At 31.3% G+C, this 11950-nt stretch overlaps 1 protein-coding gene across 1 annotated transcript in view; it reads right to left on the bottom strand.

Annotated features, from left to right (window-relative positions):
• The window catches only part of LOC127702994 (uncharacterized), a 49162-nt gene extending 40087 nt beyond the window's left edge, over positions 1–9075 (bottom strand). Inside the window, exons 1-5 of the mRNA XM_052207357.1 lie at positions 8785–9075; positions 6292–6463; positions 4356–4589; positions 3230–3348; positions 1741–2013 (exon numbers count right to left, since the gene is read on the bottom strand). Of these exons, the coding sequence (XP_052063317.1) occupies positions 1741–2013; positions 3230–3348; positions 4356–4589; positions 6292–6463; positions 8785–8911 (925 nt within the window). The 5' untranslated portion in view covers positions 8912–9075. The remainder of the gene's footprint in view (positions 1–1740; positions 2014–3229; positions 3349–4355; positions 4590–6291; positions 6464–8784) is intronic.
• Between the last annotated feature and the right edge of the window lie 2875 nt (positions 9076–11950).

Here is an 11950-nt window from a genome sequence, read left to right on the forward strand (position 1 = left end):
GTGGAAAAACCTTATAATATCACGAGTCAGGACGGTTATCCAAAGTTTTCCAAATTGCTAGCGTATTGTATTAGTCATAAGGAAACAGAAGATACCAACGGGACATTCAAAACTCAAAGTTCGAAAAGAAATTGACAACGCAATAGCAAAAACGGAGGGGGCGAAAAGGCAAACACCAGTCAACTAAAAACTATATAGAAAACTAAAGACTGAGCAACATAAGTCTAGAATACATCATTTAAAAACGTTTGACGAGAAAGTCCATGAGAGTAACACAAATCATATCGCAATGTTTGTATGGTCTTGTCAAGCAATCAACGTTCAAACAAGAAAACAAAACTAACATTTGAAATAATTTAAAAATTCAAATGATAAGATGTAACAAAATTTGCTTTTCATAAAATTGAATTTTGAAATTGAATTTTTTTACATTTGTACAAAGAAAAGTTAAATAAATGTATATGCAAATTATTGGGAGGTTTCAGAATAGAATAAGGTTAATTCAAAATATTATCTTAATTTAACAAATTGTAGGGTGGATCAACTTATGTCTCAAAATCAAAACACGCATATGAAAAGAACAGCCAAAAGTACCTCACTGCAAGTTCTAGACGGTCCCTAGCCCCATTTCGAACTAGAAGTCGACCACGTTACATATATGCATTGAAAAAAACATTTGCAGGGAAATATCAACAAATTATAAATTATATCTAGCAAAAAGATTATAACATTCACTGTAATAGAGCGCCTGACAATTGTTAAATACAGCAACAACGCAACAAATAGACAACCACGAAGAACATAAAAGTATATGTTAAATAACTTGGCAAGAAATTAAGTATGAATAGGGCGAATATTCAAAAGGACTGCCAGAAAATTTCAATAACAAATTAACCGAGTGCGAGAAATGAGGAAGCACACATTAGAGAAGTTATCTAAATAAAACAATACGCAATAACTGTTAAGAAGATACACATGTAGCACGGAAAAATGTTTTGTAGCAACAACACACCATGATAAACAACATTATGTTAACAATCTGGAAAAGGAGGATATGGTTATCAATTTATGATATGAAATCTCTACACGCACATCAACAGCTGAAAGCAAAGGAGCAGAGATTTGATTGTTGTTCCTCATTTGAAAGCCTCAGTTATGCCATTAATATAGAACAAGAACTCTCACTTCACTGTAACAACTTATTGACGGATACATTAACTGCTGCTACCCATCATTTCATTGAAAATATGATGTTTAGACATAACCCATACCTTACTTGTTGAAAAGATTCTTCAGAGATTGACACCATATTTTTTTTGGAATAATTTACAATAGTTTTTAAAAGTATATGCATTTTTATATAATAAAAGCCTTAATTTGATATTTGATTTATTTAAGAGATGCCCTATGGGACAACTCAGATAAACAGTTTACTCATTATAATACTCTCAAGCGCGTGCAAAGTGAGTGAGATACTGCTCGCGACTGTGTTATGCAACATTAGTATAATTACCGTAAAGTTACATTCACATCAACTTAAGTATTGTAAACAAACGTCTAAATACGTGACAAACCTCAGAATAAATCTCTACCAAAACTGGATTATATCTGATAATTATATATATATATCTATAATTTACATAAATTATTTATAAGAACGTCTGCTTTTACTATAGTAATCAATCAAACAGTATATGTTTGTGTAAGTATTTGTGTTTTTATTTTACTGTATTGACTTACTGTCCCCGTGATAGATCTTTATGTCACGAACAGAAGAACTCAGTCTAGCTATATTTTGTCGAGTACCTCCATATTTATTGACACGATACACATACCGATAGTCATACCAGTTATCTGTATAGTACAGATAGTTATTGTACACAGCAATGCCATTTATTGAATAATATGATGACTTGTGTGAAATTTGTTGTATTTCCTTAAATCCAATTCCGTCGAATGTAGCAGATTTTATTGTATTTCCAATTGTCCAATAAATCCTTCTGTCTAAAATATCTATAAATAAATCACTGATTCAATATAGTTCAATGATGGATTGGATATTTAAAGATTCTGAAAATATTTCAGGAAAGTAAGGATAACAATGTAAATGATAGTGACTATGTTAGTTTTTTGTCTCTTACATGCGTTAGTGTTAACAGTTGAATATGATAAAGAAGTTAAAAAATAATTTTCATACAACTGTACGACATAAGTTTTTTGTTTTTGTTTTAACTAGATACAAAAAAGTAAAGGCTAGGTTTGTTTTTCATTGACAACCATTAGTGTTTCAATTCCTGAATGTTTACACTGGTACGATTTAACAGGGTTATTCCATGAAATAATTTACCTGACAAATCATACTGGCTTCAGTTTAACACAAAGCATAAACAAATATTCATAATAATCTTTACAAAACAGTGTAAATTGCCTGTCCAAATTAATAAAAAATAAAAGTTTGTATAAGTATTTTATTTGGCCTTTTTCACTTTTTTTATTCGAAAGTCACTGATGAGTCTTTTGTAGACGGAAAATTTGTCTGGCGTACAAAATTTTAATCCTGGTATCTATGGTGAGTTTATATTATGTCAACTAGAAGTTCTTCCGAAATTGACTTCAATTTACAGTTCTTGAATGGTGTCAATTGCCCAATAAACTTGGATAACATAATTTGTATGTTGCATTGTGCAATGGGGAGTAGTGTGTGGTGCCGTAGGAATTGTGCATAGTTCAATTAAAAATGGTGTATGGTGCAATTGAGAATGCTGTATGATGCAATATAGAATGGTATATGAATGAATTGGAATGGTTTATAATGTGATTGAGAATTTATTTTTTACACCTTTTGTATAAGCTCTGGGTTTTTATATTGGAATTTGTAATTACACGTTTTCTCTGAAATAAGTTTCATTATAAAAAATCAATATCATGTATGATTTAAACGAAAAGAGGCATTGTTTATGGTGCTTTAGGGCATGGGTGTATGGTTTAATTTGGATAGTGAAACCTCTTGTCGTACATGTTGTTATTTGGAAACGAACCATACTGGTGACTCTAATAATACGTTTTCCTTTACTTATAGTCTGTGATAGACATTTTCTTGTATATAACTTGTTTTGATTTGGAAACGAAAAATACTGGTGACTCTAATGATACGTCTTCCTTTACTTATAGTCTGTAATAGACATTTTCTAGTATATAACTTAAGAATATTTTGTTTCTTTTAGTTTACCTAAAGCTATTCGCGAACTTGTAGTCATGTCACCGTCAAATAACACTGTTTCGGTATTGTTTCCATCTAATCTACATCTATCTATAGACCCTTCTGAGGCATTCATGAAATAAATCCAGCTACAATTCAAGAAAATGAATATACTAAAATTATGTTGTTTTAGCATGTTTAGGCATAGTTGGTAAAATGTTTAACCTTCACATATGAGGTTTTTGTAATGCAATTTATATACAGTTTTTTAACATTCTTCCTAATGAGCTCATAAAGTTAGCAAATGACTTATTATCAATTTGGTTTTATTCAAACAGACCTTGACTATAGACAATGCGTTTTATGATGTAATTTAACACAAAAAGTATAACAAATATACCAAACTCCAAGGCAAATTCAAAAAAGGGAAGTCCATACCAATGGATAATCTGAGTGATGTTGTGTATACGAACCGTACACTGTGAAAAAATAATACATTATATGTTTATTTTTTCTGTGCCTCATCTATATTTTTGTGGGGAATTCAACTTGTCTTTTTGCAAATGCAGTGATATTCAGGAGGACAATTATACGGTTTTGAATGTGCACAAATTAATTGACTTTTGGTTTGCTTGTTTGCAAAGTGAATTGTGAACTCAATACCAATTCGGTTAACCATAATAAATCTGGTTCTGCAGGCTTTTTTATAAGACTTATTATTCTTCTTAATTTGATAAGGGGAAAATGACAATTATAACTCCTTTATACAATACTAAAAAGCCTGCAGAACCAGATTTACCAGAAAGGTTTTTTATTTGCCATATTAACCATAGCTAATAAATGATTAATGATAAAGTAAACAAGCAAACAAACTTTTATTCTGTACACTTACTTAGCCCTCAAACATTTCGGAGATAACTATTACCGAATTTCTTCATCAAATTATTTCTTTTCATTGTATTTTAGTCTTCATTCAGTTTTAAATCATGTAAAATCTTACTGCGTAATTCTCAAGCGTTGAGTGATCAGATAAAACAATATGTATTTGTTGATCATAGTTCTAATGCTGACGTGTAGGAATAGGGGGTTATCATTTCTTTTGTGAATGAAACAAGTCGTAAAATACAGAAAATTCTAAATAGTGTATCGTACTTACCTATCGTTAAGATCTAAAGCAATATGTCCTATGGCACCAAAATTTCCATTTTCTAAAATGACTGTTCCGTTTAGACCATTAATGTCCGAGCGGATTAATGCTTCATAATAGTAGTCTGACCAGTAAATATTGTCATTATCAGAGTCAATAGCAAAACTGTGTGGATGATATGGCGATGTTTTTGAAATTATTACCTCTGTCTCTCTTTCATTGTTATAACATGGATAGCAAGTCCTAAAGATAAACGTGGAGACATCTCAAATTTACATGCCGAAGTCAATTGTCAGCAATAAAATGTCTTAAAACACTATTTGCTTGTGTAAAGTTTATATTTTTGTTTGTATATTAAAATGTGGATTCGCATGACGGATGATGCATGCAATTCAGGGGATGTTTACCCTCTAAATGCACCCGGTGACGCTTTTTTTTTAGTTCATCCGATTCACTTTTTAGTTGTTTCATTGACATTATCTTTTTGATTGATTTAATCGAAGTACTTTTCTTAAATTGCCCGTTTATAAATTTTGAAATTATAAAGAAACTAATAAGGTTTCAACTCCCTCGGGCAAAGTTGGCCTTAGATGGATTTGGCTTTTTTTTTAGGTCTTCAACGTTTTCTGTACTGATAAATCCTTGGCTTTCAAATATTCGGCTTTAAGCGTTCCTGGTGAAGGTAAATCAAGAAACGCGATTCGGACGCATGAAATTTATAACGTGTTGTTTTCATTTTTTACATTTTCATTTACTAAGTTATCGGTACCTTTGAAAAAAGATGTAAGTACATTTGTTATACATCATTGGTTAATTCCTGAATTCCCTAGCAAACTTCAAAATAAAGCATACGATTAGTCAAAATATCACAATCGGGAATAGCACACAATCGATGCAATTACAAATTTGTTAGACGACTCTTCTGTTATCTAAACTCTGTTGGAACAGTTTTTGTGTAAGGGGCACTCCTGTGTTAATGAATTCCACAAAGAGTGAACATGCACGAGCATTATGTATCAAATGAAAATGTAAACTCCAAACGATGGGGGAGAGGGTATACTACTGCTTGGAAATGGAAAGTTGAAATCATCACGTTTGTTCTAGATTCTTCCATCGAGATCAAGATATGAAACAGACTTTCTTGTTTCAGTAGTATCCTTAATCTCATGTTCACTAGAATATACGAGATGCTAAATCTCACTGAAACGCGGGTGATTGATTGACAGGATATTATCAATATATCTGAAAGTAAAATAAAGGAACCTTGAAAAGTGTTTTTCTTCTTGTCTGAGAAATTTCTGTATGTTCTGCTTCATATGAGTACAAACTCTAATTGAAATACCGAGTGTCTGTTGAAATATTAATCCGGCAAACTCAACAAGAATTTTGTCGAACAAAAAGACCAGCATTTATTTTATATCATTTTCGATGTATTTCTTGTTTGAATCAGTGTGGTTCATAAAAAATTTACATTTATGATGACCATAAAACATGGAGTTTGTATCTACGATTCTTATTTTGAAAAGAAGCTCTGTTTAATGAGACGATTTAGCAGGATGAATAGTAATGTAAAGCGTTAATAAATCAATAGTTTTGATATCAATGCAATATTATAAAGATTGTGATTGAAGATGTTGATGTATATCTTTATAATTTTTAAACACGTCTAATTGACACCTCTGGATGAATATAATTCATGACAATTGTCTGACAGTGCTATTCATTCTTAAATGTATCATATAGAATCATCTAAGTCGAATTTCATATATTGTAAATACTCTGTTTAGTTTTATATATATTACCAGTATTTTTTTATGGCTAGTAGATCATATCTTTATGAAATAAAATTGAGATTGTTTGAACAAAAGAACACAGAATAGTTTCCTGTAAGTTTAACAGTTACTCCATCTTTATATACAAAAGTATGAAAACATTATATGCGTACCTGTGCATAGTACCATCAACTGAATTTATTGTATAGACGTAAGCCTTTGATTCGTGGTAATCAATCGAGTCATCTCCACGTAAACCAACAACTAGCTTGGTTACTGTACTATCATTCCGGTTAATTGAATACAATCTGTATCCGTCTAAAGCCAACAAGTTTGGTTCTGTACCTAATAATGGCAGTTGCATATCGATGTAAAAAAGTTGTATCAATGAGTATTGGCAATTTCGTATAAGGACGTAGAATTAACGTATTGGATTGATTGATTGATTAATTGATTGATGTTTAACGCCACTTTCGGCACTGTTGTGCTATTTCGTGGAGGCAAGTCTTTATTGGTATGGGTAGCCGGATTGCTAGGAGAGAACCACCGACCTTCGGTGGGAAAACTGACAATCCTAGTCAGTTAAGATTGAAGTCGAACGCACATGCAACGTGCGGGATTCGAACTCACAACCTCGGTGTTGACAGGCTAGTGATACATTAGTTCGACTACTCAGACCACTCGGTCACCGAGGCCCTTAAAGATATTTGACTTAACTCTCATAAATCAATGGTACGTGTGTGTCCAATTTTTTCACAATATATTCTAAGATTCCAAATAACACACATTGTTGTCATTGTGTAACACATGTAGATTCAACTAGCCGACTTCCGTTTCAATTATGTATTGTAGCGCCCATTGCGTTGCAATGTGAGTAGCTTTGCATCTTGAATGTTTGAATAGTTGGGGCTTTCCTTAAAAGATTGTGATTGGACAAACAACATTTTTTGTAAAAGCTTGCAATTGGACAAATAGAAGATTTCCTGGAAAGCTTGGAATTGGAATGGTAATAGCTTTTCTATTTCAAAAGAGTTTTCCGTCTCAAATTCATAATCTGTGGGGGGGGGGGGGGGGGGGTGGGGGGGGGTGGCATTGTAGTTTCATACAGTCTTTTGTCACGACGTCAAACATTAGATTCAGATAGTATACATCCTTTTCAAAGATAGTTTAGCTTCCATTGCATTGTAAATATGGGTAACATTGCAGCGTTGAATATAAATTGTAGCGGGATTACAAAAGAAGGACAAGACAAATGGCTGATTCAATTTTAGAGGTTTAAAATTACTTCAGGGTGGTGTATTATATAATATTGGAGACTACGTAATTTCTTAATCACCTGCATTTTATACTTTTCTCACTTTGGTTGAGATTTGATACCAATACAAAGGTGTTATATTTTTCCTATGGGTTAATTTTTTTATTAGCATTTGTCGTCGGTTTGTTTTAATTAGAAAAGACTTTCTCCTGTAAATGTTTCCGTATTCTGCAGTCACAAGTCATAGGTCATTTGATCATTCAAGAAAGCATTAACATATTTCAAACGGTTAAGCTACAGGATTTATCTTTAAAAACTAGAAGTCAATTTTGTTGATATTTTTCTATCTTTAATTTTTAATTGCAAATTTCATTTAACAGTGTGTTAGTTCGTAAAAATATATTGTAAACTTTGTTAGGATGAATCAAATATATCATTAACGAATAAATGGTATTTGTGATAACGAGTTTACAAGATTGAAGCTGGCGCATTTATAGATTTCGTAAAACCAAATTCAGAAAATTGATAAATGAATTCTGTACAATTTGCAAACATAGATTTCAAAATCGTTCTTATAATTTCTAAGATTATCCTCACAGATTTATATAGTAATTGCCATTTTCAGAAATTTTTATTCACTATAACGATCTTTTTATATGCGTTAATTTTGGGGCTTTTTTTTGGGGGGGGGGGGGGGATTGGAGGATGATATTTGCATTACTAGTAAACGGTTTGCACAAACATTGAACCTATAACGAATTGAATCTGTAATGTCAAATATACTGAATTTGTTATTACGAATTTTATGTTGGTATTAGAATATGCAAATTTCATAATAACAAATTCGCGTTATTTGTAAATACGAATTCTCTACAATCTTTTAAAACTGATTTCAAATTTCATTAAAATAAATTCTGAAATTGTTGCAAATTCTTACATATTAACTAAATAACAACGATTTCTTAAAACATTCAATTCGAAATAACGATTTCAACCCTAATCAACCTTTAATAACACATTATAGAATTTATGATTACCAATTCCTAGAATTTCTACACGTGAGAACTTTTTTATACATCATAAAAGATTTCAGAAAATACGTTGTTACAGATCTTTGAACTCTTTTTTACAAATTCTTTTAAAATCTTCTAATACATATAATTTGAGACTTTTTCCAGTATTCCGTTCCTCCATAATTATTTCAGAAAAGAGGTTTATATATATTCCATTTGATTCAATACAATTATATCAATTACAAAGTTCTACTGTTATTTGTGATATGATAAGGATGAAAATAATAGTTTAAAAAACTTGCTACTCCATAAACGTGTCAATCATTTTTATTTACAAAATAAAGCATTTAAATATTTATTTCCTTTTGTTAACTTAATTGGTACAATCTACAACTTACCGCTCCTTGTCCAACAACAATCTTGGTAACATCTTTTACTGTAACAGCCTCCGTGATTCCAACAACAGCTGTTAACAGATACCGCGAAAAATAACAAGAGACCAAAAAGCGTCAGAATCGGTTCCATCACAGACAATGACTAAAGCTTCTTTTAATTTTTTAGGTTCTTCCCCTGCAAAATATTATCAGTGAAAGACGAAAACAAGAATTTAATTAAAATAATTATGTCTTTAAAATTATTTTAAAGCATGCAACGTTGGACGATAATGTACAATGAGGAAGTATTGGTTTTTATTGTTCCGTCTCGATCAATCAGTGACTTCTCCATTGTCCCAAACAATTACAGGTAAAAAAGTTTTGAAAATGTTTGGGACAATCGGGAAGATGTTTGTTGGACAATTGGAAGGTTTAAATGTAGACAATCGGGAATTATTTGTATAAGTGTAGCGGATAATTAATACATAACTGTGGGACTATCAGAATTCAAAAAATTATTAAAAAGTGGAACAATCAGGAATATAACTCTTAATTACATGTTTAACAAAAGACATTTTGAACTTGAAACAGAAAGAATAGTGCTGTTAGTTAGAATTTAAAGACTTGATTTAAATATATAAATAATCTGCTACAAGATACCAATTAAAAAACATTTGTGGTAAAACTAGATGTAAAAACACACATATTTTTGGCGATGAAACATGAAAACAGTGACCCTTTTTCCAGTTTTTATTATTCTTCTATTAATTTTATATAATGTTCTCTTTCAGCTGACTTAGTTTTTATTTTGCTCTTGATTGGACTTTTTTCAATTTGATGTAAACAACAAAGGGACATCATAGTTGCTTAATTGTGTAAAGTAATATTTTAGAATTGCATATTACTTTAATTTTCCTTCATATAAATAATTAGTGGAAAGCTTACCAGGAAAGAAAACCTTAAAAATGTTCATCCAAATGTGATCACAATGTCATGCAAGGAGTCATAATAAATATTGTTAAATTGCATCGCTCTTTCAGATTTTGCTGATAGGGTTCATTATGATTGAAAGCCACCAATATTGGAAATTAACTCTGTTACTATACTATCAATTTCAACCAATGCATATCTAGTTCCGAACCTGGTTAATTGTTTGAACTATTTGAAGTGCACAATGTATATGGTATCGATTCATAATAACGTACATCATGCTTCAATTTTCGTGTTTCAATCTAAAATTCAGACAGTGTTCTATTAACACATTACCAAAATTGAGAGGGTTAAACTTAATTATTTACATTGTTTGAATACAAAGTTCAAAATAAAAAAATGAACTTTAAAAAAAAATATATGTTTGGTATACATTGAAACTTGTTGACAATTAAGTTTGATAAGTTGATTGCGATTTTTCTGTTATTGTTAATGATAACAATAAGTTTTCAAATGATAATTTTAAATTCTTCTAAGTTCAAACACTGGATGACTCATGTTTAATTGAGTGTGACCATGCAATAATTAGTCGCGATAGGCATAAGATGCTAAGGTTCTGTACATATTTTGGGTAACATATTCAATGGGTGAAAATTGTCATTGAATGGTAATATGATTCAGTATTAATTTCGATCATGTTGACTCATTTGAAAGGAGTCAATTGTCGAATTCCGTAACATCGATTTATGTTTAGATTTTATTTTGTTGATTATTTTTGCTTCTTACAGTTTCCCGCTATCTTCTTTTATAGTTTTACACAAAAATTGGTAAGAACCTTAGTTCAAGGACAACTACCTCTATAAGAAGTTCACTGACGATTTCGGCCATCCTACTCATTTGCAGATCTTGTCTAGCTGATAATTTTTGCCGTATCAAGTTTCTGGCCAATTTGTAGATCCTATTTACTGCTCAAATTTTCTCTCTATCTATTTCAGTTTTCAAGATTATAGCCAAAAAAGCGCAAAAAGTGTGTTAAAACATCGATTAATGATATCCGATTTATGATATCAACCATGTAGTTTTATTTGAATAACTTGTCTTGTTGGTCATTTTTGCTATGGCACTTTATCTATAATAGTGTTCAAGGTATAAGCCAACAACTTCAAAATTATGCTAACCATCATGGACGTTTCATTTACAAATGCGTTGTGATATATTTCAAACAAATTCAGGTTCGATAAACCTTGAACTAATAATATGTTTTTGTTTTGTTAGTTTAGCTCTAACTGCTTTAGATTTTGAGATATAAGTTATACAGCTGCAATTTTATCCCTATGTTTTGATTTTTAATTGGCATGTAATTTAAGTAAACAAGGCTTTCTTTCAGCAGTCAACAAAAGTAGTAAGTATTCTCCTTGGAACTTCTTTTAATAATGCACAGGGTAATTAATATCGACCATTCATTAGTAAATAAATGCGTCAACATCAGGACGATCTATTGAACACATGGAACAGAACACAAGTCTGGTCTTTCAAAAACATGAATTAAATTGTCGAAAAAGTCCGTCTTGTCTGACACAAATTCAACAAAGATGGCAGTGATCAAATAAATGTGATTTCAACAAGCGGTGTCCCTAAAGGGATGTCACGTTTCCCTGAAGAACATAAAGGTTGTATAATAGTCTGCTTAGCAAAGGCAACAGTTTTCAAATTAATAGAAAAACTAAATGAAATTGCAAACATGTAAACAATCTCATGAGAAAACTCTACTTTCGAGAAAAGTATGAAGATACTTGTAACAAAGACAGTCAGTTTTATAACCATGGAATAATTATCAAATAAATGTTTGTTTGTTTTTAATGACAGCTGCAAGTTATGTGCCATCACAAAGGGCAGTCTAAGAGTAAAAAGTAAACGTCGTAACGTTTTGTTTGCCAACGAATAGGGTGAAACCGATGCTTCTTCTAGGGAGGTTGCCATGCTCTATGCACGTTGATAAAAACTCCCGCAATAGCACTTTGAGGGGTCTGTAGGTGGCCATTTTGCAAGGCAAATTTCTACCCCAGTCAAACTTTCCATCATTTACGAATATTCCGCCCTTTAATACAGTCGACCTTTATTACAAAACTTACACATAGCTTGCATTAATTGTTAATTTGCCACTGAACGTTAAGGAAGCAACATTCAATCATTCATATACATATATATCAAGAAGTCTAAAGACAATTGTCAAGCAAAAAATTGTCTCGTATAAGAAAAA

Source organism: Mytilus californianus, unplaced genomic scaffold, assembly GCF_021869535.1.
Source record: "Mytilus californianus isolate M0D057914Y unplaced genomic scaffold, xbMytCali1.0.p SCAF_5, whole genome shotgun sequence".
NCBI lineage: Eukaryota > Metazoa > Mollusca > Bivalvia > Mytilida > Mytilidae > Mytilus > Mytilus californianus.